Here is a 26,115-nt window from a genome sequence, read left to right as displayed (position 1 = left end):
CCACCAGATCGGGGCCACAGCCGAAAAAGCCCTGGCTCTGGTTGAGGCCAGCCTAACCTCCCTGTGGCCCGGGACCTCCAAGATGTTTTTGTTTGAAGACCGTAAGGTCCTCCGTGGGGCATACTGGGAGAGGCGGTCCCGTAGGTACGAGGGTCCTAGGCCGTATAGGGCTTTAAACGTTAAAACCAGCACCTTAATCCTGATCCTGTACTCCACTGGGAGCCAGTGTAGCTGGTATAGCACCGGGTGAATGTGATCCCGCAGCGAGGACCACGTAAAGAGTCTCGCCGTGGCATTCTGCACCCGCAGGAGTTTCTGGGTCAGTCTCCAGGGCAGCCAGAAATCCAGCAACCAGAGACTCTCAAGGCTGCCCTTGCATGTTGCGGTCTCTGTAGCGCCCCCCCCCCCCCCCGTGGCTGCTGCAATGACTCTTCAGATTTTTTGGGCGGGGGGGCACAGCTCAAGGGTGCAGCACCCACTTTGCATGAAGACACTCCTGGCAAGTGGTGGAAGAGATTTCCTCTGGCCAAGATCTCAGAGAGCTGTCGGAGCAGATGCCATCCTGCACCAGCCTGGCACCCTCTAGAGTCTAGGTGTCGTGGACTACGATGCCCATCAGCCTGAGCCAGTGGGGCTGGTGGGCTTTGTAGTCCAAAACATCTGGAGGGGGCCAGGTTGGCAAAAGCTGGAGTAGATTATCCTGTGCTCAGTGGCCAAAGAGTTCAGTGCGACTTTAAAAAAATGTGCAAAGATTAAAAGCCAGAACAAACCCAAAATGGAATGAAACCCAAAATGCACGCTCACGCATACAAAGGTCAGGTCTTAGGAATCCCATGCACTGGAAGAGGCTGCAAATATTTAAAACCCTCTGAATTAGAGGCCAAAGTCCTGGGTAAAGGGAAATGTGTTTATTTTGCCTGGTGCTTTTTTCCACGCACCTTGCATAATTTTATATGCCTCTTCTGTGTCTCTAAGTTTTAAGAAATCCCCCAGATGGTGTAACCTCTCCACTTAGGGGAATTGCTCCATCCTCTGTATCATTTTGGCTGCCTCCACATGGACTGGTTGAAAGCCACCCCGTCCCCTTGCCGGATTTATTATCACTGTTTTCATTTATTTCATTTATATGCTGCTTTCCCCTCCGAGGAGCTCAAGACGCCATGTACATTGTTCTCTCCCTCCTCCTTTAATCCCCGCAGCAACCCTGTGAGGTAGGTCAGGCTGAGAGAGGCAGTGACTGGCCTCTAAGGTCACCCCAGTGAGCTCCATGGCCTTCTGGTGGAGATTCGAACCCTACTCTCCCAGGTCCCAGCCAACACTCTAACCACTGAACTACACTGGATTGGACCCAAGGTCTCTCTCACCCGGGATCCTTCTTACCCCAAAGAGGAGCCCACAAGCAGGAGGATGTGAAGGCCACAGCCCTCTCCCCCAGTTTCTCCCCAATGATTGGTATTCAGAGGTAGGCTGTCCCTAAACCTGGAGGCTCCATTTAGCCACCCACTGATAGACTTTCTGACCTTCCATGACTCTGCCTAATCCCCCGTTTTCCCCTAATAATAATAATAATAATAATAATAATAATAATAATAATAATTTTTATTTATACCCCGCCCTCCCCAGCCAAGACTGGGCTCAGGGCGGCTAACAACCAATAATAAAAACAAGTTGATTAAAATACAACTTAAAAAACAAGATTAAAATACAACATTAAAACACTGAAATGCAGCCTCTTCACAGGAGGAGAAAGGAAAAAGGAAAGAGGGGGAGGGGATCAAGTTGATTCCAAGCCAAGGAGGGGCAGGGGATCAAGTTGATTCCAAGCCAAAGGCCAGGTGGAACACCTCTGTCTTGCAGGCCCTGCGGAAAGAAATCAGATCCTGCAGGGCCCTGGTCTCATGAGACAGAGCGTTCCACCAGGCCGGGGCCACGGTTGAAAAGGCCCTGGCTCTGGTTGAGGCTAATCCGACTTCCTTAGGGCCCGGGACCACTAGGGTGTTGCTGTTAATGGACCTTAAGGTCCTCCATGGGGCATACCAGGAGAGGCGGTCCCATAGGTATGAGGGTCCCACGCCATCTCAGTCTTCTGTCTTCCTCCTGGTCCTTTGCAGGATGCTGCCCTACGGCTGCCTCTCCATCGGGGACTGTGTGGGCCTCATCGAGGTGGTGAAGAGCTCCCACACCATCATGCAGATCCAGTGCAAGGGCGGCCTCAAGGGGGCGCTGCAGTTCAACAGCAACGCTCTGCACCACTGGCTGAAGGACAAGAACAAGGGAGAGGGGTCTGTTACTGTTCCTATTATTTGCTCCATTCCTTACCTGCCCCTCACCATGGGGTCCCAGGGTGGGTTGCAGCCATTTTTTAAGATGCAGCACTAAACTCAGTTCCAAGCAAATGACGGCCACTTTTTAAGTGGGTCCTATAAATGTGTGCATCTTGCATGATGAAGGCCTGGGCCAAATGGTGCGTCTTCAGCAGATGAGGAAACCTGTCCAGCGAAGCTGCTAGGCGCCTCTCTGTGGGGAGGGAGCTCACCACAGAGAATGCCTGGCTGTGGCAGAGCACCTTCTTGGCATGCAGAAGGTCCTGGGTTCAACCCCCAACGGCATCTCCAGGTAGGGCTGAGAGAGGCTCCCTTTCTGAAACTCTGGAGAGCCGCTGCTGCCAGACAGGGTGGGCAATATTGAGGTAGATGGACCCCAATGGTATGGCACAGTGTAAAGGCAGCTTCCTTCATTCTGGGCCACAAATTCTGGGCCAAGAAGGGACTCGGGTGGCGCTGTGGGTTAAACCACAGAGCCTAGGACTTGCCAATCAGAAGGTCGGCGGTTCGAATCCCCGTGATGGGGTGAGCTCCCGTTGCTCGGTCCCTGCTCCTGCCAACCTAGCAGTTCGAAAGCACGTCAAAGTGCAAGTAGATAAATAGGTACTGCTCTGGCAGGAAGGTAAACGGCGTTTCCATGCGCTGCTCTGGTTCGCCAGAAGCGGCTTAGTCATGCTGGTCACATGACCCGGAAACTGTCTGCAGACAAAGGCCAGCTCCCTCGGCCTATAGAGCGAGATGTTCACGCAACCCCAGAGTCGGTCACGACTGGACCTAATGGTCAGGGGTCCTTTGACCTTTACCTAGAACTACCAAGAGAGCCCGCTCTGCTGGTATTCACACTTGAGAGGGTCTGCAGGGAAGGAGGAGGGGGTTGCCTTTCAGCGTTTGGGGGCCTGGGTCACTTTGGGCTTTAAACGTGAGCAGCAGGAATTGGGCCCAGAAGCAAACCAGCAACCAGCAGGGTGGCAGCGGCGGCCAGCTGTGGGTCAGGAAGAAGTGAGGGGTTTTGTGGGTCTTGCTCCCCCTCCAGGAAGGGAAGGACTGGTATGTTTGATACAGGTCTCTCTATGGCGCAGGACAAGGTTGCCAACGTTCCACGTGTGGGGAGAATTTGCTAAAAGGGCTTTGGGATCCGCGGGGGGCATGAGGCATGGATACCAGAGGAGAGACTGGGGTGAGGCAATGAGGAAGAAGGGCTGCCCTGGCTCATAGCTTCTGCACGGAGAAGGTTGTAGGTTCCATCCCTGGCATCTGGGAAAGATTCCCTGGAGAGCCACAGCTGCCAGTCAGAGTAGACAACACTGAACAAGACGGACCAATGGTCTTACTCGGTGTAAAGTGGCTTCTAATCCTGGTGTGTGCAGAGTTCAGCAAGGCCCTTTGTGCTAACGTTTCCCTCCTTCCTGGATCCAGCTATGACGCTGCCATTGACCTCTTCACGCGTTCCTGCGCCGGTTACTGCGTCGCCACCTTCATCCTGGGCATCGGGGACCGCCACAACAGCAACATCATGGTCAAGGACGATGGGCAGGTGAGTGGTTTTCTGTACTCGCTGCGAGAAGCCAAGTTACAGAGAACCAGGCGTAGGGCCTTCTCGGTGGTGGCCCCGCCCTGTGGAACGCCCTCCCACCAGATGTCAAAGAGAAGAACAACTACCAGACTTTTAGAAGACATCTGAAGGCAGCCCTGTTTAGGGAAGCTTTTAATGTTTAATAGACTATTGTATTTTAATATTTTGTTGGAAGCCGCCCAGAGTGGCTGGGGAAACCCAGCCAGATGGGCAGGGTATAAATAATAATAATAATAATAATAATAATAATAATAATAATAATAATAATAGTTACACAAATGCGCGCACTTCCCTCCCACCCACGGGCTTTGTCCCAGGAAAACAAGCAACAGTGACAAATTCCTCCCCTTCTCTCTCTCTGAGAGCCAGTGTGGTGCAGTCTTGTAATCTGGGGAACCGGGTTCGCGTCTCCACTCCTCCACCTGCAGCTGCTGGGTGACCTTGGGCCAGTCCCACTTCTCTGAAGTCTCTCAGCCCCACTCACCTCACAGAGTGTTTGTTGTGGGGGAGGAAGGGAAAGGAGAATGTGAGCCGCTTTGAGACTCCTGAAGGGGAGTGAAAGGCAGGATATCAAATCCAAACTCCTCTTCTTCTTCTTCTCTCTCTTTCTGTGCCACCTCGCTGCCTTCCCCACCAGCTGTTCCACATTGACTTTGGCCATTTCCTGGACCACAAGAAGAAGAAGTTTGGCTACAAGCGGGAGCGAGTCCCCTTCGTCCTCACCCAGGACTTCCTCATCGTCATCAGCAAAGGGGTGCAGGAGTGTACCAAGACCAAAGAGTTTGAGAGGTATGAGATGGGCAGCCTTCGGCCACACGTCTCCTTTTTTTTTGTTTTGTTAAATCATTTTTATTTATTTTCCAATAAAAAACATCCAATTAACATATCAAATCATAATCCAATTAAAATAAAAAACTAAAAAAAGACCAAATTATCATCCAATTATTAATTTTTCGGGACTTCCCATAGTCTGGACCTTAAAGCATAGCTCCAAATCTCAATCTTGCCTCTCCTCGTTGATCTCATATGTCCACATCTTGATTTTAACGCTTTAAAGTTCTCCGTCTCTGGCTCTCCGATTCTCAGTCATGTCAGACGTCATATATCCTTTCATCCATCGAGTACATCTTTATTTGTATGGCCACACGTCTCCTGATAACTTGCTGGGAAACCCTTCACTTCCCCACCACCTGAAAACAACACAAACTAGGCATCCTTCGCCCACAGCATCACTCAAAATTTCGGAATCTGGCTTCCCCACACTCCCTTCCCCCAAACCACAGAGACAAGGACCCCCTCCCCCAATTGTTTGTTGTTTAGTCGTGTCCGGCTCTTTGTGACCCCCTGGACCAGAGCACGCCAGGCACGCCTGTCTTCCTCCCCCAATTACACCCCCCTTTTCAAGAATGGCATCACTTCTGCAGCGTTCAGCTGTGTACAGCAGCCACACACACACACACACACACCATGAACTGGGATTTCACACTTCAAATGGCACACACACCCGCCTTTGCAGCAAACACTGGTTTTCCTCCCCAGTTTGCTCCTCCCTTCTACTTTCCCCCTTGCACACTTATGCACTTGAGCCTGGCTGCTGGATCAGGCCCAAGGGACCCCATCCAGTCCAGCATCCTATTCTTGCAGTGGCCAGCCAGATTCCCCAAAGGGAAGCCCGCATTCAGGACCTCACAGTCACAGGGACACTCTCCCTGCTTGTGATTCCTAGAGCTATCCTGCGTCTGACCATGGCGGGAGAACGCAGCCATTGTGGTTAACAGCACAGATGAATGAATGGATTTTATTATTATGGTCACAGACCAGTTCCGGGTCACTTACAATATCAAGAAAATCATAAAACACAAGTGAATTGCAATTGGGTACAACAGAGACAATTCAGATATAGCGACAGTATATATATATATATATATATATATATATATATATATACACACACACACACACACACATACAGCTGCCTGCCCTCCCGGGCTCCGTGCAACTCTGCGCATCCCTCCGGAGCCCGGCGCCAATTTTTTTTTCTTTATTTCCCCCCCAAAAAACTAGGTGCGTCCTATGGGGCGAAAAATACGGTAAGTTCCAATCTGCATTTGAGAGAGCGTTCAAAGATCACATCTTTTAATTCCAAATGAATCTTGAACAACGCACTAGAGCAGAGCTTTCCGAACTGTGCGTCGCGCTATGTTAGTGTGTCGGCCGCAGTGTGCAGGTATGTCTCGTGAACGCTCCCTGCGCTCCCCCCGGGGCTGGAAAGGGGTTAGTTTGACCTCCGGTTTGCTAGTAAAACTGAATCACTGTGTCGCGAAATGATGCACGCCTAAAAAGTGTGTCGCGAACATGAAGAGTTCGGAAAGCTCTGTGCCAGATGCACATGTGTACACGCAAACTTCGGAAATATTCCAAAGCATTCTGTCTCCAACAGTGGAGGCATCTTGCCTAGAGGCCATCAATAGCCTCCTCCTCCTCCATGAATTAGTCTAACCCTCTTTTATAGCCATGTAAGTCGGTAACCAGGACGCGGGTGGCGCTGTGGGTTAAACCAGAGCCTAGGACTTGCCGATCAGAAGGTCGGCGGTTCGAATCCCCGCGACGGGGTGAGCTCCCGTAGCTCAGTCCCTGCTCCTGCCAACCTAGAACGTCAAAGGGCAAGTAGATAAACAGGTACCACTCCGGCAGGAAGGTAAACAGCGCTTCCGTGCGCTGCTCTGGTTTGCCAGAAGCGTCTTAGTCCTGCTGGCCACATGACCCAGAAGCTGTACGCTGGCTCCCTCGGCCAATAAAGCGAGATGAGCGCCGCAACCCCAGAGTCGGCCACGACTGGACCTAATGGTCAGGGGTCCCTTTACCTTTAAGTCGGTAACCATCATTGCCTCCAGTGGCAGGGAGTTCCACAGTTGTGACGACGTCTTATCTGCCCTGAGCCTCCCAACATGTCAAGGCCCTGCTCCCTCCCTCCCAGGTTCCAGGAGATGTGCTACAAAGCCTACCTGACCATCCGCCAGCACGCCAACCTGCTCATCAACCTCTTCTCCATGATGCTGGGCTCGGGGATGCCGGAGCTGCAGTCCTTTGACGACGTGGCCTACCTGCGCAAGACCCTGGCGCTGGACAAGTCGGAGCAGGAGGCGCTGGAGTACTTCACCAAGCAGATGAACGAGGCCCACCACGGCGGCTGGACCACCAAGATGGACTGGATCTTCCACACCATCCGCCACATGCCCCTCAGCGAGGCCGGCCACGACTGACAAGGACCCTCCGCCACCGGGGAGAGAGGAAACGCCGGCCCTCCAGAGCGGCAGGGAGAGGATCCGGGAGCACTGACGGGGCTACCAAGGCAAGGGGGCAGGGAGCCCTATGTGAACTCGGGCAACTGGATTCCTGATCCCCTCTCGGGACCGGCAGGGAGAGGATCCAGGAGCGCTGGTGTGCCTTGCAGGACGCGAGGAAGGGAGGAAAGGGAGGGGAGAGGGTCGCCCAGCCCCCTGCATTGGGGGTAAGGGGTCTTAAGGTTGAGAGAGGTTGGGGGGCAGGAAGCGGGGACCAGTTGCCTTCTGCAGGTGGTAGAGATGTAGGCATGGAAATGGACCCCTTTCCCTCCCGGAAGTGTGTATGCGTGTGTGTTTCTCCCACCCTTTCACCAAATTTGAAATTCTCTTCCCCACTTTTCACATTGGGGGCTAAAACAGGAGACACCCTTCCGCTCTGCCCTCCAGGCAGGTTTATACTTGAATTGCCCCCCACTGCCCTTCTCTCCCCCTCCTTGGCAGAAAACGGGGAGAGGGAGGTGGAGAGGGGAGTGTGGTCGAGGGGAGGGGGTTTTACTGTGGGGGAAATGGGCAGAAAGTGGCAATACTTGAAAAAAAAAATGTCCAGGGTTGGAAAGGAAACAAAAAAAATAATGGTTATTTTCTCTCTTCTTTTTTTTCAAATAAAATTTTGAAAAAGAGAGTATTGGTTGGAAACGGAGAACAAGAATAGCAGTGATTCCAACTTGGATTACAAAGGCTTTAGGAATTGCCTTGTGTGAAGCAGTTCATTGGGTTAATTCTGTGCAAAGGAGGATGCAGTTCTTTCTGTCTGCCCCAAACCACCTGCCTGTTGATCTCACAGCACGACCCCCAAGTTAATTTGCAGTTAATCCAGAATGTGGCAGCTAGACTAGTGACTGGGAGCGGCCGCCAAGACCATATAACACCGGTCCTGAAAGACCTACATTGACTCCCAGTAGGTTTCCGAGCACAATTCAAAGTGTTGGTGCTGACCTTGAAAGCCCTAAACGGCCTCAAAGGCCCAGTAGACCTGAAGGAGCGTCTCCACCCCCATCATTCTGCCCGGACGCTGAGGTCCAGCTCCGAGGGCCTTCTGGCGGTTCCCTCAATTGCGAGAAGTGAGGTTACAGGGAACCAGGTACAGGGCCTTCTCGGTGATGGCGCCCGCCCTGTGGAATGCCCTCCCATCAGATTTCAAAGAGAAAAACAACTACCAGACTTTTAGAAGACAGCTGGAGGCGGCCCTATTTAGGGATGTTTTTAATGTTTGATGCTGTATTGTTTTTAATATTCGGTTGGAAGCTACCCAGAGTGGCTGGGGAAACCCAGCCAGATGGGCGGGGTATAAATAATAAATTATTATTATTACTATTATGGGGGTGGAGGCAGGAAAACCACCTCTCTCCGCACCACAAATGATGTCCGGAGCATGTGCTGTCTGGGGCTGATGGGAGTTGTAGTCCAAAATGTCTGGAGGGCTCCTGGTCGGCAAATGCTGTGTTAGCAGTATGGGCAGACCGAGAGCACGAATGTGTCGGCGTGTTTGTGCGTCTGAGAAGGAAGCACTGACCTTGCAAGGACAGCAGAGAAAAGGAGCTTGAGGAACTCTCTTTCTTTGAGCGCCATCTTCTAAAATCGCAATCTGGAGGATTTTGCTCTCTTTCGCTGGTGGTGTGGGTAAGTGGCAACAGAAAATGTATTTAGTGCCAAAGGAAAATGTGTTTCGTACTATTTCTCACCCACCCTGATGGCGCTGCACAATTTTACACACACTTTGGCAACATTCCCAGCCCCTTGACTCCAGTTCCTGCCCCCTCTTGTGCTTCAGCCTTTGGGGGGGGTCCCCAAAAAGACAGTCGCCCCATCTAGGGGCCCTGACACCCTCTCCTAGCCCACTTCCCCCCAAAACCTCCTTGGGTGACTAGGCATCAGGGCTGCTAACTTAAACTCACCACACTTTGCTCTGTAACTATGAGCAGGTAGTATAAAATTTAGCGCTGAGCCCCCCAAAGCAGCCCATTAAATCTTCTCAGACACAGGAGCTCAACAGCCTGGTCCCCCCCCCCCCCTTGGCAACAGGTATAGTGGGATAACTAGTCTCTAAATTCACAAATAGGCTGGAGCTGATGGGAGTTGTAGTTTTAAAATGCGGGTTTGCAAAGGCTGAACAAGAGTCTTGGCAAGATCAGGAAAAGCTCAGCTCTTTCTCATAGTGACAGAGGGCTGCTTATTTCTGGTGGGTGGGATTCTGGGATCCCTGGAGAAATGCAATGAGCTGCTGATGACACGGTATTTGTCAGCAATCGGTGGTTGAGGGACACTGAGATTCCTAAAAACTGGTCTTGGTATCTCAGAATAACGACCGTAAAGTAACACTTGTCCCATTTTCAAACTCGCCTCTGATCCTGTTCTTGTCTGTCATCAAACAGGAATTATTTAGTTGTGATTCCTGCAGTTGGACTAGATGAGCAATTCTACGATTGTACGACTCAATTCCATCCGTGTGTTTGTCCACTTGATGAGCTGGACAATAAAGTCGCTGGACAAAGAACCATGCAAACGTAACAAGAAATAATTTATAGTGATCTTTGCCACTGATAAATTAACAAGGCTTTGGTTCTTATTCATGAGGTAGGGCGGATTTTCATCATATCGCATAGCAATAAACATTTATGGCAGCCTTCAGGAAACCCAGCGCTCTTAAGCAGACATTTTGGACTACAACTCCCATCAGGCTCGGCATTGCACAGGCAGGGCTGTTGGGAGTTGTAGTGCCAAACATCTGGCGGGCGCCAAGTTGGGAAAGGCTGACATAGTCATCAGTGCAACTGATAAATATTGAAGCGAGGGAGCTGGGAGTCAGCAAAGGGGCGCTGAAGAAACCGGAATACGGGGAACAATTAAGACGGGTGCCGGGTAAAGGGTGAATGTGAAGCGCAGGATTTCGCTCTATTACATAGCAATAAATCAATTCAATTTATAGCAGACACTGCTGCTGATAAATTAGAAGGAGGAGAAGGGAGGGGAAAGGAACAAGGGTGTAAGTCAGGCAGTTAAGTCAGGGAAATACAACCATAGCCTCCTCTCCACTTGTGTGGCAGGACGTGGGCAATTTACTGTATTTTTTGCTCTATAAGACTCACTTTTTCCCTCCTAAAAAGTAAGGGGAAATGTGTGTGCCTCTTATGGAGCGAATGCAGGCTGCGCAGCTATCCCAGAAGCCAGAACAGCAAGAGGGATTGCTGCTTTCGCTGCACAGTGATCCCTCTTGCTGTTCTGGCTTCTGAGATTCAGAATATTTTTTTTCTTGCTTTCCTCCTCCAAAAACTAGGTGCGTCTTGTGGTCTGGTGCGTCTTATAGAGCGAAAAATACGGTATAGTGAGCCTTTGCCACCGATAAATTCAGAACAGGCAAAGAGAAGATCAAGCTGTGATTCCTGCATTGCAGGAGGGGGGTGGATTAGATGACCCTCAGGGGTCCCAACTCTGTAATTCTATGATTCCAGCAGAGAGGAGAATAAAAGGAGGTAGAGCTGAAACAAATTTTGGCTGCGCAGGATTAGAATCCGCCTTAAAATGCACTTTCTGCATAACTGAAGTGTGTTGCAACATTCCCAATTACGGATGCTGGTGGATTCTAGACAATTCTTCAGGGGTGGGGATTTCATGGCTCAGATTACATTTTTCCGCTTTTTGGAAATGCATTCAAAAAGTTCGTTTCAGCTCTGGGGATGAGAGGGCCCCCCCTTTTTACGTGTTTAGAAATTGTTGTCGATGTTCCAGACGTCTCCACTCAGGGCATTGGCCGCCCCCTGGAGCGTCCAAGTGACAAATGCCAGCTGGCGGCGGAAGAGGACCTCGTCGAAACTCTGGGGAGCCTCCCGCAAGAGGCTGACGTGCTCCAGCAGGGCCTTGACGGTGTGGGCCCCCCGGCCGTGCAAGATGTGCCGGAACGGGGTCTCCGTGACCGCCACGTACTGGGAGAGGAAGTAGAATTCCACCTGGGGCAGAGAGGGGGAGCCGTTAGTGGAGCAAAGATACCCAAAGTCCACAGCAGTCCCCAAAAAACTAGCAGAACCCCGTCTGTACTGGGCAAGAGCTGGTGAACTGGGGAGGAAGGGCAGAGGGCACAGAAGCATCCTCTGCAAAAGGCTGCTCCTTTAATTCCAGGATAACTAATCCAGGATAACTAAAACTCTGCTTTCCCACACAAGAGAGCTTCCCGCAAGCTACCCTGGTGGCAAGAAAGAAAGGGAAGGTTTGGTGCATTGAGGGGGCCATTGTGCCAGGTCCAGGCCGAGGGCCATGTTCCCTTCTCCTTCTGCGCAACCTTCCGGAGGCCACAAGTCACTGGCAGGCAGTGCCAGGGGCAGAACAGCAACTCGTACGGTTTCTACAGACATGCCATCCAGGCACTTCAAGAGCTCAGGGACACATCTTAGCCAGGCAGAAACACTCAAGGAGGGGCAAAAGCAAGGCTAGGGACAGGGAGTGGTGGCCCCGAGAGAGATCCGAGGGCCAGACAGCGAGACCTGGGTCCCTGGGCTTTCCCTTCCTTTCTCTAGGTTACTAATCATGGGCCATACGCAGGGAATAAAGGGACGCAGGTGGTGCTGTGGGGTTAAACCACAGAGCCTAGGACTTGCCGAAGGTCGGCAGTTCGAATCCCCGCGACAGGGTGAGCTCCTGAAGCTCAGTCCCTGCTCCTGCCAACCTAGCAGTTCAAAAGCCCGTCAAAGTGCAAGTAGATCAATAGGTTCCACTCAGGCGGGAAGGTAAACGGTGTTTCCGTGCGCTGCTCTGGTTCACCAGAAGCGGCTTAGTCCTGCTGGCCACACGACCCGGAAGCTGGACACCGGCTCCCTTAGCCAGTAAAGCAAGATGAGCGCCGCAACCCCAGAGTCGGCCGCAACTGGACCTAATGGTCAGGGGCCCTTTACCTTCTTTACACAGGGAATAGCCATGCTATCAGGGTGGGTGGGGAAAGAGGTTAGGACAAATAGCAGCCCCCTTGCCGTCCGCCCCACGCCTCTGCCTCGCCTCACCCGCATTATGCGGACGTTATACATGCGCAGGAGCCTCTCGTTCTGCTCCTCGGAGCTGTAGATTTCCTTGCGTAGCTTGTCCGCCGCGCGCATGTAATCGCCTCTGGCCGAGTACATCCATTGCAGGGTCAGCCCTCGGCTCTGGCGGAAGCAAGCGGAGAGGTTGAAGCCTTTTAAAAGACGGGGTGTTTTGTTTTTTTTTTCTGGGGAGGGGCGCAAGGCAGGCTTTACCTTCAGCAGCGCCGTGTATTCGTTGAAGCGAGCGATGTGCTCCAAGAGGACGTCCCCGTAGCACCAGTAGTCGAGGGGCAGGAGGTGGTCGTGCGTCAGCTTGATGAGCAAGTGGCCCACCACCTCGGCCACTGTCTTGGCCACAGCCGGCAGGCGCCCGTAGAGAGCCCGGTTGAGGTTGTCGTAAGTGTCGGCCATGGTGTTGAGGAACGGGTAGCGGCGGGAGTCCTGCGGGCAGAGAACGACACGGAGGTCGAGGGGTGTCGGTGAGGCTCCAGGAAGTGGAGAACTGGGGTAAAATTGCGCTTGTGGGGAGGTGCATGTGTGTCCACAGCCTTTCTCAACCTGTGGGTCCCCAGATGTTGCTGAACTACAACTCCCATCACCCCTAGCTAGTGTCGGAACTCCGCTCGGCCAAGCCGATAGGGCCTCATCTTCCCCCAAGCCGAGCCTTTGAAATCACCTCCGACATGTTTAATGACCTGAGACTTTGATAAGGCCTCAAGCACATTCTATCCAGCAGGGTTCCCAGCGCAGGGAAGAGACGAGAGGTTTGGCTACACCGTAAAGAGTTTTATTTCTAAACTACGCAGAACAGAAAAGGCACCCTCTCTCTATGAAAGCAGAGAGCAACTGAACAAAGGAAACAGGAAACCACTAACGTCACATCCCGTCTCCCTTTCCCGTGAGACTTGAAGGTCTCTGGAATGTAAACAGAGTCCTGCGTCTCCACGCAGCTGCACAGCGATAAGAACAGAAACTAACAGCTAGCAAGGCCAGAGCTCAGGGATGATGGGAGTTGTAGTCCAACAACATCTGGGGACCCACAGGTTGAGAACCGCTGGTCTAGGGGCATAAGAGGGTGGCGAGATTGCTCTTGCAAATGTGCAGTCAGTGGCAGCAAGGAATAAAAAGAACTGTGTTCCGTATCACCTCACCTCCCTATTTTTTAGAGATCCTTTTTATTCCGCATTCAGGACAACTTGTGCTCACGATGTTAATGGGGCGGTTAGACCACAACTCTGCTTTCAATGCTGTTTGTAACTGTGGACGTTTTGGGGCTTTGTTTCCAATTTGCATTTCCTGCTGAAATCCCGCAACTTTTCTGAAGATTCTTTTATCGGTCCCGAATCTTCCAACATTCAGATTCATTGGGTTTCCGTGAGTGTGAAAAGGGATTACTGTAATGCTCGCCGTTTCCTTCCACACCACGGCGTTCCCTCTAAGTTCCCAAGCAGCCCATTGTTCCTCCCCACGAAGGTGAACCCTGGACTGAGACAAAACGGGTTGGGGCTCTCACCTCGGCAAAGGAGAATTCCACAGCAGGGACCCCCCCAAAGGAGGTGAAGGCGAAGGCGCTGCTGTCCATGGGAAGGGGGCGGATTCTGACATAAAGGAGAGCATAAGAATAAAACTGTTAAAAGAGTCAATAAGAGTAGAAGGGAAATGAAGGGATACGGTATATTGTATGGAGTTTTAGTACCCCTTCGTGCGTTTGTTCCCATCCTGTTTTAAAGCAGCCATCTTTTTTGACAGCCACATTGTTATTCGACTCTTAGCGTGGCTCATACAAAGACAAAACTTGGTGGTGGGGTGCGTGGGTTTGGTTATTCGGTATATGCTCAGAGGCACCAACTTTCTCTTTTTAAATCATCATTACTTGCAGCTTTCTAGATGCTAGACTGAAATATGCTCGGAGTAGAGAGTGGATTTCATGCTCTTTATTCAGCTCGTAGTGGTGAGGAGGAATGGAAGTTCCCCCAGAATGTCTGCTTTATATACATTATTTACACAATGGGCCCCACGTGATTGGCTAATTCTGGGATTCACCTGTAGGCCAATCAGGTTGCGGATTCATTTCCACCTGGAACTGGATTGGGTGGTTTCTGCGGACCAATCAGACTGCTGCATTGTTCTAGGACCAATCAGACTGTTGCATTCTGGACCCTATTGTTCTAGGACCAATCAGACTGTTGCATTCTGAATCCTATTGTTCTAGGACCAATCAGACTGCTGCAGTTTGGATCCTATTGTTCTAGGACCAATCAGACTGCTGCATTCTGAATCCTATTGTTCTAGGACCAATCAGACTGCTGCCTTTTGGATCCTATTCAACTCAGTGCATAACATAGACCCAACCGTTGAGACAGATATCAGGGCTCAGCCCCGGCTCAGCTGAAAAGAAGCTCAGAGGAGCAGCTGGAGGGGCAGACCTGGGTTCGAATTCCCCCTCTAGGCTATGAAGCTCACTGAGTGTGACCTAAGGGGCCAATCCCTCACTCTCAGCTTGACCTACCTTACAGGGTTGTTTTGAGGATTACATGACATAAGTCATCTTGAGCATTATGGAGGAAAATGTGAGGTATCAATGCAATAAGTAAGTAAATAAATAAATAGCAAGAAGGGTTGGAAGGGGAAGTCAAAGACCAAGACTGTGAGCTCTTACACCTCCGTCTCCCAGCGCTGACCCTGTTCGGTCACCTGGCCGAAGATGCTTTGCCCACTGCGGCTGGGGCTGTCCACCTGCAGGAGAGAGAGAAAGAGACCAGGAGGCAAAGGGTCAACCCTGCCTGCCTCCAAACCTGTAAATTAGAAAACTACCGTATTTTTCCCTCCATAAGACGAACCTGACCATAAGACGCACCTAGTTTTTAGAGGAAAACAAGGGGAAAAAATATTCTGAACGAAACAGTGGATGTAAGATTTTTGTGGCTCATGCTGTGGCCACAGACATGTGATCTGATGGTGAATTTGGGGTGACCCAATGCAAAAATCCTGAGGATCCATGGGCTTTTACCTCCCCCCTCCCAGGCAGCCTCCACCCTTATCTCTCTCCCGATCCCACCAATCAGCTGTTTCCTTTCAACATCCCCTTCCCTCTTGTTTGCCTTAGTGTCTTTTCCTTAGCCTGGAGCAGTTTTTTGCTCCTCCTTTTCTTCTCATTTCTCTCCTCATTGCTTTAGTCTTCCTGTTTCCCCCCTTTGCAAGTTTGCTGTCCTTACCTCCCCCCTCCCAGGCAGCCTCCTTTATCTCTAGCCTCCCTTATCTCTCTCCCCGATCAGCGGCTTTGTTTCAACACCCCCTTCCCTCTTTCAAAAGGAAGAGCACGATCTGCTTTTTGCCCCTGGGCAATTCGGCTCCAGGGACCACGCATTTGCTCCATAAGACGCACAGACATTTCCCCTTACTTTTTAGGAAGAAAAAGGTGCCTTTTATGGAGCGAAAAATATGATAACTAAGAACAGAAGATAAGCCCTGCTGGATCAGGCCAACAGCCCAGCCAGCCCAGTATCCTATTCTCACAGGGCCATCCAGGTGCCCTTTATGGGAAGCCTGCGGGCAGGATCCGAGCACAAGAGACCTCTTCTCTCTTGTGGTTTCCAGCAACTGGGATTCAGAAACATCGCGTCCTTGAAGGCAGAGCACAGCACAGCCATCCTGGCTAGTAGAAGAGGAGTTTGGATTTGATATCCCGCCTTTCACTCCCCTTCAGGAGTCTCAAAGCGGCTCACATTCTCCTTTCCCTTCCTCCCCCACAACAAACACTCTGTGAGGTGAGTGGGGCTGAGAGACTTCAGAGAAGGGTGACTGGCCCAAGGTCACCCAGCAGCTGCATGTGCCATTGATAGCCCTCTCCATCTCCATGCATTTGCCCAATCCTCTTTCAAATCCTGTGGGAGGGAGTTCCACTGTCTAACTGTGTGCTGCATGCAGAAGGACTTCCTTTTTTAAAAATGCATCTTTATTAATTTAAAATAAATACATTTGTGAGAACAGATGTACATACAAGTAAACAAAATACAATTAAACAAATAACAGAAAAATCAAACCGCCACACTATAAGATGCAAGATTAATATAATTATCATCATATATGCTCCTGATACTGAACGCAATTATAAAACTTATAGAGAAGAAATTTAAAATTGACTTCCGATTAATCTCGCAGAAGGACTTCTTTTACCTGTATCTTCCAACGCTCAGCTCCACTGGATGTCCACCGCGTTACTTTCTAAATCTTGAACCGCTGTTCGGAAAACCTAGGAGTCTAGGCTCCCTACCACCTTCCCATCCCAGGCACCCCATAACTCATCTGCCGTGCCACCCTCCCCATCCTGCCCCCCTCCCTGGGAACCCTGGAGCCCCCTCCCCCCAAGTCCAGCTGCTCCAGACCCCAGAGCCCTGGCAGGGTGGGGGGAACTGGGCTTACCTGCTTAATGATGCTTTCGATGAGGCCGACAAGTGCAGGGCTGGTCTTGGCGAAGAATTTGTCGTCTCCTGGAGGGTGGGAGAGAAGACAGAGGCTGAGCACCAGCTTCAAGACTCTCCACCCCACATCTCTGCTGTTGTAAACAAAAATTGCCCTTTTCCCTTATGGGGTACCCAAGAGCCCATATAGAGTCCTTACATAGGTTCCCTATTGGTAGGAGAAGATAACAGACGCCAACCAGAGAATACTGAGAAGCAAAGCAGCTAGTAAGCTTGATCTTTATTGATCTGTTGCAACAGGGTGCTCCCTTCACACGCAGGACAGAAGGAGGACCCAGAACCAAGGTGTGCCTGCCCTTATATACACATTTTAAATTCCCTGCCCTGGAGCTCAAGACCATCCCTCCATACATCATACCTACATCACCGAAAAGACGGTCTAAAACAGAAATTTGAATGTTGTTTTTCTCCTGTCGTTGTTTATCTCCTGTCTGGCAGGTTACTTGATTGGATTGCCCGGGGAGCCTGGCCATTCTTTTGTAGTGATAAATACTTAGTTCCTGGGCCAGGTCACAGGCTCACACCCTATTCATATCTTAAATGTGCCCTTAAGACAGGATTTGTGAGGAAAGAGACAATGGGGAGGTTTCCCACTTTGACCTTGCTGAGAAATAATTTGCTCAGTTTAGGAATCAAAATGGTTTCGGGTCGGTCTTCCTGTGCTGATCTATGTACGTGCTTGGTTGGTACGCTTATGAACATTATCACACTGCCCCTCTTATCTCCCCAGCTCCCTTCTCCTTTCTTCAAATCCCCCCTTGCCCTCTCTTGCAAAAGGCCAGATCCTCTCTGCTCCTTCGTAGCTCAGCAGCAGCTCTGCCCAGGCTCAGTCCAGGGTTGGCGTCTCCAGGTAGCAGAGCCCTGCCTCAAACCCTGGAGAGTCGCTGCTGCCAGTCTGAGTAGGCATTGCTGAGCTAGATGGGCCTCAGTCAGTGATCTCGTTTAGATGGAGCTCAATGGTCTCATTTAGAGAAAAGTCCCAAATGCTGCAATATTTCCTCATGAGGGACTTTTCCCATCCCCTTGACCAGGGGTCAGCAACCTTTTTTAGCAGTGAGCCGGTCCACCGTCCCTCAGGCCATGTGGGGGGCTGGACTATATTTTGAAGTAAAAAATGAACAAATTCCTATGCCCTACAAATAACCCAGAGATGCATTTGAAATAATAAAAGCACACATTCTACTCATGTAAAAACACTAGGCAGGCCCCACAAATAACCCAGAGATGCATTTTAAATAAAAGCACACATTCTACCCATGTAAAAACACGCTGATTCCCGGACTGTCCACGGGCTGGATTGAGAAGGCGATTGGGCCGCATCCAGTCCCCGGGCCCTAGTTTGCCTACCCCTGCCCTTGACTGTTTTGGTTGCCCCTTTCTGAACTTCTCCCAACTCTGCAACATCCCTTTTAAGGTGAGGTGACCGGAACTGTACACAGTTATTCCAAACGCGCCATGGACTTGTATAATGGTGTTATAGTGATGTAGTGATGTATGGAAGTGAAAGCTGGACTATAAAGAAGGCTGATCGCCAAAGAATGGATGCTTTTGAATTCTGGTGCTGGAGGAGACTCTTGAGAGTCCCATGGACTGCAAGAAGATCCAACCTCTCCATTCTGAAGGAAATCAGCCCTGAGCGCTGACTGGAAGGACAGATCCTGAAGCTGAGGCTCCAAGACTTTGGCCACCTCATGAGAAGAGAAGCTTCCTGGAAAAGACCCTGATGTTGGGAAAGATGGAGGGCAGAAGGAGAAGGGGACGACGGAGGACGAGATGGTGGGTCAGTGTTCTCGAAGCTACCAGCATGAGTTTGACCAAACTGCGGGAGGCAGTGGAAGACTGGAGTGCCTGGCGTGCTCTGGTCCAGGGGGTCACGAAGAGGCAGACACAACTAAATGACTAAACAACAACAATGGTGTATGGATGCTGCTGGATTCCTTCCCATAATGCCCCCTCCTTTCCCCACTCACCCAGGACTACGTTGTCCAGGCTGATATAGGCAGCGGCCTTAAGGTGCAGCATCGTCAGATAGCCCTGGGAAAGGAAGGAGCAGGATTTAACAGAGGTGGGCTTGAGCTTGGAGGGACTTGTGAATAAGACCACTCAGCCACAAGAGGCACAAGGCATTGGGAAATTGGGGAGCGGGGGGTCGCCTTCTAACTCTATGATTCTGTGAAAAACGTCTCCTTGCCACTCTTCCTTCTATGACAGGAAGGGATCCATAGCTGTCAACTTTTCCCTTTTCTTGCTATGAAGGGATCTTAGCTGAGCCCTCCCCTGAACTGGGTTGGGATGGGGGTGGGGGGCTTGTCCCACTTCCTTTCACGCTGCATTTCTAGCCAAAGGTCCAGGTTTTAAAGCTCCCATTCAAAGTGGGATTTTTTATTTTTTTGTCGCTTTCCCCAGGGAAAATGTGCATTTTACCGCTGGATTCGGAGCCTGGAAAGCACAGCACAAAAGAGAGTCTGGCTGAACCCAGCTGAGAGATTCTCCCTCCCCCCTTCTCCAGGCTCAAAAGGAAAAGCTTCCCAGAATTTTAAAAATGTTAATTCTTGGACCTTTATTCCAGCCACGTTCCATTGCGGTGTGCTATGTGCAAGATTTCTGAATAATAATAATAATAATAATAATAATAATAATAATAATACAATTTTATTTATACCCCGCCCTTCCCGGTTCAGAAAACCGGGCTCAGGGCGGCTAACAACAAATTTAAAACACTTAATTGAGGCAACAAAAAACAGCATAAAATACAGTGTAAAACGTGAATAACAATAAATTCAGGATTCAAAAATCAATTTAGGGGGGAAATCCATCCAATACCCCCCAAAAACCCCACCCCAGGTGCCTGCACCCCTTTTCTGTTTAAAAGCCCCAGTTCATTCAAGTGTCCTGCTCACCTCAAGCCACTCGGTGGAGCCCACGCTGCCAAAATCACCAGCATCCCAACTGGCAAAGAGCAAACTTCTCCGGAGCTGGAATCCTAAGGTGGTTGAGGAAGAACAGGGATGGAGATTCACTTACTATTTGTTTCATAAAGTCCATACGCCGCTTGATTGTAAAACAACCACAGCAAGAACCCTCAAAGTGGGTTAAAACAATAAAATTATCATTTATTTATGTGACCACGGCTGCGTGGATGTTATTGGCCCAGAGATGGAAAGAATATAAAGTCCTGACCAGAGAAGAAGGGCAGATTAAGTATCGTATTTTTCGCCCTATAAGACGCACCAGACCACAAGACGCACCTAGTTTTTGGAGGAGGAAAACAAGAAAAAAAATATTCTGAATCTCAGAAGCCAGAACAGCAAGAGGGATCGCTGTGCAGTGAAAGCAGCAATCCCTCTTGCTGTTCTGGCTTCTGGGATAGCTGCGCAGCCTGCATTCGCTCCATAAGACGCACACACATTTCCCCTTACTTTTTAGGAGGGAAAAAGTGAGTCTTATAGAGCAAAAAATACGGTAGATGGATTATGCCGAAATGGCTAAAATGACAGGAAGAATCACAAATCAGGAAGGCCAAAATGTTAATAAGGAATGGGGGAAATCTATAACTTATCTTAAAGACCATTGTAAACAGTTAAAATCGTTAGTAGGATTGGAATATCACTTGTAGTTTAGTAGTGAATTTTGGATACAATGGAGAGGTAAAAGATTTGGATTATTCTAAAAGATGCAGGAGGAAATGATTAACGATAGGATCCACAAAGGGGAGGAGAGAAGTCCAGGAGATTCCTTGGAATCTTGTTTTTATGTTGTATGTTGGATATGTGAATGTAAAATTTTAATCTGAAAAACCAAATAAATAATTTTTAAAAACCACAATAAAATTATCGGTAAAAACAGGAAAGAGAACTCTTGGAAACGTTCAAAAGATAAAAGCAACAATAAACTATAAACAGATCAAATCACATATTGACATCTTACATGTCTAGATGGGCTTGTCTAAATAAAAATGTTTCTAGCAGGAGCCAAGAAGAGCCCAGCGAAGGCGCTTGCCTGATTTCAATAGGCAGGGAGTTCCATAGAGTAGCTGCTGCCACGCTAAAAGATTGATTTCTCACAGACGTGGTGTTATGTGGCTCCCATTTGAAGCAGTTAAGTGGGCACATGTGGGGTAAGGTGTCTTAAGTGGAACCAAGGTGTCTACTTGGCATAGCTGTCAACTTACAGATTTGAAAATAAGGGACCAGCAGCCTCGAAAATAAGGGATCAGCAGCCAAAATAAGGGATTTTAGTCAACCAGCAGCCAAACGAAGCCTCAAGCGGTGGTTCCCACAGCGCAGCAACCTGGCAAAGGGGATGCAGCAAGGAAAACCAACGTCCCCTCTCCGCTGGGAAGCGCTGAGCAAAGGCGAGTCCCCAGGCAAGGCGGCCGATTTGATCGGCACAAGGCATGCAAGCTCCACCCCCCAGTCGTTCTCAGACTCCTTATTGGGTGAGCAACGCAGCCAAGCAACACAGTTGGAGCCTCCCTCCTCCCTGGCCGGCAGGGAGGGAGGGAGAGGAGCTGCTTCCTTTGAAACTTGGGAAATTTAAAGGACATCATCAGTAAGGGACAGCAGCGGGAAACAGCGCTCGGATAAGGGACTTTCCCGCCAAATAAGGGACGGTTGACAGCTATGCTACTTGGCTACTTTCAAAACACCCTTCCTTAAAACCGTAACAGTCAGGTTCCTTGGCCGCCTCTCTCCCCCCCACACCCACCCACCCATCAGGTCCTTCCTCAAAGCCACATATTTTCTTCCACCCCTCTTAAGCCAGCCATCTTTTCCTACAGCTACATGGCTATTCCATGCACTTCCCATTACTGCTCCTCCCTCCTGCAGCAGTCCTACTCACCGTTTCTCACCATAGCTGTGAAAGTGCGGGCCAGCTCCAGCAAGATGGCTGTGCCCACTCCGGAACGGGCGGCCCCCGGACCCAGGGAATCCCGCTGGGCCCCCACGATGACATAATGATCTAGCAAAACAAGGCATGGATGGAGGGAGGTGAAAAGGAAAAGCTCCCTTCGCATGAGATCCGCAGTTCAGCCTCCCCAAATATCGTTTCCCCTTTCGGAAAACATGGGAGTTCCGAGCACCCTACGCCTTAACACCCATGCGCCCGACCTCCCACCACCTGCAAAACTCTTGCCCGGGAAACCCGGGAACCACATACCAGGTTCGAATCTACCCTCGATGCACCCGAAGATGTTGTTGATCATCACGGATTGCTTTTGGTTCTGAACTCCCAGCTGCAGCTGGAAGTCGGGACCCCCGGGTCCGATCCGGTATGGGACGTCGGGAAGGCGCCCCATCCAGGCTTGGGGGGCAGTGGGGCCTGTCAGCTGCCTGCAAGGAGAACCCTAGTGAATCCACAAGCCGATCTTTCAAGGGAGGGCCGGGGCAGCTGGCCGCCTGACCTCCCCCTGCCCATGCTGCGCCGCCAGGACCCCAGGCTGATTCCGGAGACCATCACAGAATCAGGATTGTAGCGTTCGAAGGGACCCCCAGGGGCAGTGGCGTAGCGTCGGTTGTCAGCACCCGGGGCAAGGCAAGTAATTTGCGCCCCTAATCCGTGGATTTGCGCCCCCTAACCCGTGGATTTGCGCCCCCTAACCGATGGATTTGCCCTAACCCCAGATGTTGCGCCCGGTGCGGCCCGCCCCCCCTGCACCCCCCACGCTACGCCACTGCCCAGGGGCCATCCAGTCCAACCCGCTGCAATGCAGGAATCCCAGCTAAGGAATCCCTGGCGGATGGCCAAACTACCCCAGAAGGAGCATGACATGTCCCTCACCAGAGGTAGCGCCCCCTCCCCTAATGCCCCATATAAAAAGATAAAGGGACCCCTGACCATTAGGTCCAGTCTGGGGTTGCGGCGCTCATCTCGCTTTATTCGCCGACGTACAGCTTCCGGGTCATGTGGCCAGCATGGCTAAGCCGCTTCTGGCGAACCAGAGCAGCGCATGGAAACGCCGTTTACCTTCCCGCCGGAGTGGTACCTATTTATCTACTTGCACTGGGACGTGCTTTCAAACTGCTAGGTGAGCAGGAGCAGGGACCGAGCAACAGGAGCACACCCCGTTGCGGGGATTCGAACCGCCGACCTTCTGATCGGCAAATCCTAGGCTCTGTGGTTTAACCCACAGCGCCACCCGTGTCCCTATAATGCCCCACACACTCCATGCCAAATATTTCTTTGTCCCCAACCCTTTACACCCACACTCCATTCCAACCTTCACCTAGGCAGGAAAGTGGCATGTTCACAGCAAAAGCACTTGAGCAGGGGGTGGGGCAAATCTGGGGAAGGGGCGTGGCCTGGGCCTCGGGGCGTGGCCCAAGGGCCAGGTAGAGAGGCCCCAGAGGACTGCATTCACCCCCCCCAGCCATGTCCTCCAGTTTGCTTCCCATCGCACCCCACCCCTCAAGGAACCCTCCGCCCAACTCACCTGAGCAGGCGGGCGGCCACGTTGGCGCTGACTGGGTGTGCGGGGATGGAGGGGAGTCCGGAGGACTGAATCGGAGGGAACTGGGTGTGGTTGAACGAAGGGAAGCCGGGGCTGTAGGGGTCTCCAGCCCCCATGTGGACCTGCGAGTGCGAGAGAAGGTTTGGGAACGCTTAAGGGGAGCCTCCACAATGAGGAGCAGTCTATCCCAGTATCCTAGCTGCGATGGGAGAGGGCTGCTGCTTTCGAAGGGCTGTTTTAGTTTTGCAAAACTGACCTGTAGAATCCAAAATCAGGAGGAAACAAAATTCCAAAAAAGATTGGAGTACATTTATGGAGTATAGAAATAATGTAGAAATTTGAAGACTCTGGCAGGACTGAAATAATTCTTACGGTGTAGATAGGATGGGATACAATAAGAAACTGTGGGAAAGTAACAGACATAAGAAAACCTGTTGAAGGGAGGGAAGGAAGTCAATGCTCAGCAGAGTGTGGGGAAAGAATGTGGGTAAATGATTGCTGAATTTTATTGTATTTTGTTTGTTTGTATTAAATGAAACACCAATAAAAAGCATTTAAAATAGCAACAACAAAGGGCTGTTTTAGGGCTTTCTGGCTGGGAAAGATGGTCCAGAACCACAGGTAGGGTCTCTCTCTACATAAGCCCCCAACCCAGCTCCCTCTCTCTCTCTCTCTCTCTGTCCCAGTGAAGGCTGTACTCACGTGCCCATAAATGCTTGTGTTTGGGGACAGCCCCAGCTTGCGGGGGTCTTGTGGGACATCAGCGGGGTCCGGGTAGATGAGAACTCCCTTGGCTTGCGAAGCCTCCGCATTGGCCACCTGGGACAAAGAGAAGCTGGGAGTTCCAGAACCATGGGCGCCTCCTTGATTTCACACACAACAATCCCTCTCAACCATCGAAGAAAACGGATGCCCACGCCCCCCCCAGACCACACTGCTCTGATTCACCTCTCCCAAGTCCCCCCAACGGCACCATCATTTCCTTTCCCTTCAAGGCAGCCATCTTTTTTGACAGCCGCGTTAATATTTAGGGAAACCGCGCCTTCCATTGTATCCATCAGCGCTCAATACCTCCCCTTCCATCAGTTCCACAAAGGTCTACCCTACAAACTGGAAGGTGTGCAGAGGAGGGCGACCAAGATGATCAAGGGTCTGGAAACCAAGCCTGATGAGGAACGGTTGAGGGAGTTGGGGATTCTTAGCTTGGAACAGAGGAGACTAAGAGATGATAGGATTGTCATCTTCAGGTATCTAAGGGCTGTCCCATGGAAGATGGAGCAAGCTTGCTTTCTGCTGCCCTGGGGTGCAGGGCCTGAACTAATGGATTCAAAGGGCAAGAGAGACGATTCCAGCTCAATATCGGGAACAGACTCTCTCAGAAGATGGTGGACTCCCCTTCATTGTTGTTGTTTAGTCGTTTAGTCGTGTCGGCCTCTTCGTGACCCCCTGGACCAGAGCACGCCAGGCACTCCTGTCTTCCACTGCCTCCCGCAGTTTGGTCAAACTCATGCTGGTAGCTTCGAGAACACTGTCCCACCATCTCGTCCTCCGTCGTCCCCTTCTCCTTGTGCCCTCCATCTTTCCCAACATCAGGGTCTTTTCCAGGGAGTCTTCTCTTCTCAGGAGGTGGCCAAAGTCTTGGAGCCTCAGCTTCAGGATCTGTCCTTCCAGTGAGCACTCAGGGCTGATTTCCTTCAGAATGGAGAGGTTTGATCTTCTTGCAGTCCATGGGACTCTCAAGAGTCTCCTCCAGCACCAGAATTCAAAAGCATCCATTCTTCGGCGATCAGCCTTCTTTATGGTCCAGCTCTCACTTCCATACATCACAACTGGGAAAACCATAGCTTTTACTATATGGGCCTTCGTTAGAGGTTTTTAAATCGAGGTCAGATGGCCATTTGTCAGGGATTCTTCAGCTGTGCATTCCAGTGGGTTCAATTAGATGGCCTTTTCCAACTCTACAATTCCATGGTTCTACACCTCATGAATCCTGTCTCCCCATCCACCCTTCTTGCCCTTCAATCTGGAGGACACTTTCCTGAAATCTGGTGTTTCCAGGTGGCCCCCCACCAAGGTTTCTGGAACCAGACATCTTGGAATATTGGCCATGCTGCCTGCTTGGGCTACGGGAACTGTAGTCCAAGCAGATCTGGAGGGCCACAGATGATACTCCCTGCCCATGGCCTCAACCCTTTTGCAGAGGGTCACATTCAGGAGCCCAGCCTCACCTTCTCGGCGTAGCTGATCTCCCCGATCCGGACGATGACGAGGTGGCCTTGGGGGTTCACTCCGTGCTGCTTCAGCGCCGCAAAGTCCTCCCGGCGCCCATAGTTGGCAAAGACCAGGCCCCCCTGCAGACAGACAGTGGGGTGAAAAGGAAAGGCTGGGGCACAGCTTGTCCAAAGGACCATATCCTCCCCTATGAACCTGCCCTGAAATCTTCTGGGGAAGCCCTTCTCTCAGTCCTGCCACCCGCACAGACCCACTTGGCGGGGTAGGGCCTTCTCGGTGGTGGCTGCTGCCAGACAACTTTGGAACTCCCTCCCTAGAGAAGCCAGATTGGTTCCCTCCTGGCTGGTGGGACACAGCCAAAGTTGTTCTCCACACAGCGCAGAGTAAAACTATGGAACGGTGTGAGAACAGGAGGCTGGGCTAGGTGGGCTATTGGGCTCATCCTGCAGGGCGTTTGCTACGTTCTTATGTTCTTAAATTGGTTGGAGGTCGTAACGTATCTATGCTTAAAAAAAACCCCAAATTTTTGTATTTTTTAACTTCCTTCCCTTTTAAGAGCAAGCATCTTTTTTGACAGGCGTATTGATATTCTGGGTTGCTGGTTGAAACAGAATTAAAACTATCCACCTGCCCTGTCTCCTTTATCTATCTCAGGCAGAGAAAAAGTGTTACCAACTGGGAACACCAATGTTGGACATGGGTTA

At 50.9% G+C, this 26,115-nt stretch overlaps 2 protein-coding genes across 10 annotated transcripts in view; one reads left to right on the top strand and one right to left on the bottom strand.

The window, feature by feature from the left end:
- LOC310746773 (phosphatidylinositol 4,5-bisphosphate 3-kinase catalytic subunit alpha isoform-like) overlaps positions 1 to 7,859 on the top strand; it is a 38,967-nt gene extending 31,108 nt beyond the window's left edge. For all 5 annotated transcript variants that reach the window (XM_083580834.1, XM_083580833.1, XM_083580836.1 and 2 more), the window contains 4 exons: positions 2,112 to 2,282; positions 3,741 to 3,858; positions 4,535 to 4,686; positions 6,875 to 7,859. In XM_083580834.1, coding sequence (XP_083436960.1) covers positions 2,112 to 2,282; positions 3,741 to 3,858; positions 4,535 to 4,686; positions 6,875 to 7,160 — 727 coding nt within the window. In that variant the 3' untranslated portion in view covers positions 7,161 to 7,859. The remainder of the gene's footprint in view (positions 1 to 2,111; positions 2,283 to 3,740; positions 3,859 to 4,534; positions 4,687 to 6,874) is intronic.
- Positions 7,860 to 9,746: 1,887 nt separating this feature from the next.
- The window catches only part of TFR2 (transferrin receptor 2), a 241,654-nt gene continuing 225,285 nt past the window's right edge, over positions 9,747 to 26,115 (bottom strand). For 4 of the 5 annotated variants that reach the window (XM_083580909.1, XM_083580908.1, XM_083580907.1 and 1 more), the window contains exons 7-20: positions 25,408 to 25,530; positions 23,882 to 23,998; positions 23,162 to 23,301; positions 21,889 to 22,061; positions 21,571 to 21,690; positions 19,629 to 19,711; positions 18,699 to 18,762; positions 16,670 to 16,737; positions 14,907 to 14,983; positions 13,761 to 13,845; positions 12,461 to 12,688; positions 12,230 to 12,370; positions 10,558 to 11,185; positions 9,747 to 10,300 (exon numbers count right to left, since the gene is read on the bottom strand). In XM_083580909.1, the coding sequence (XP_083437035.1) occupies positions 10,943 to 11,185; positions 12,230 to 12,370; positions 12,461 to 12,688; positions 13,761 to 13,845; positions 14,907 to 14,983; positions 16,670 to 16,737; positions 18,699 to 18,762; positions 19,629 to 19,711; positions 21,571 to 21,690; positions 21,889 to 22,061; positions 23,162 to 23,301; positions 23,882 to 23,998; positions 25,408 to 25,530 (1,662 nt within the window). In that variant the 3' untranslated portion in view covers positions 9,747 to 10,300; positions 10,558 to 10,942. Of the gene's footprint in view, positions 11,186 to 12,229; positions 12,371 to 12,460; positions 12,689 to 13,760; positions 13,846 to 14,906; positions 14,984 to 16,669; positions 16,738 to 18,698; positions 18,763 to 19,628; positions 19,712 to 21,570; positions 21,691 to 21,888; positions 22,062 to 23,161; positions 23,302 to 23,881; positions 23,999 to 25,407; positions 25,531 to 26,115 lie in introns of all 5 variants that reach the window. The other variant, XM_083580910.1, reaches the window with a different exon arrangement.

This window comes from Podarcis filfolensis (assembly GCF_964270895.1).
Source record: "Podarcis filfolensis genome assembly, chromosome: 13".
Taxonomy (NCBI): domain Eukaryota; kingdom Metazoa; phylum Chordata; class Lepidosauria; order Squamata; family Lacertidae; genus Podarcis; species Podarcis filfolensis.
The sequence above is the reverse complement of the archived record's forward strand: the minus strand, read 5'-3'. Positions and strand labels throughout refer to the sequence as shown.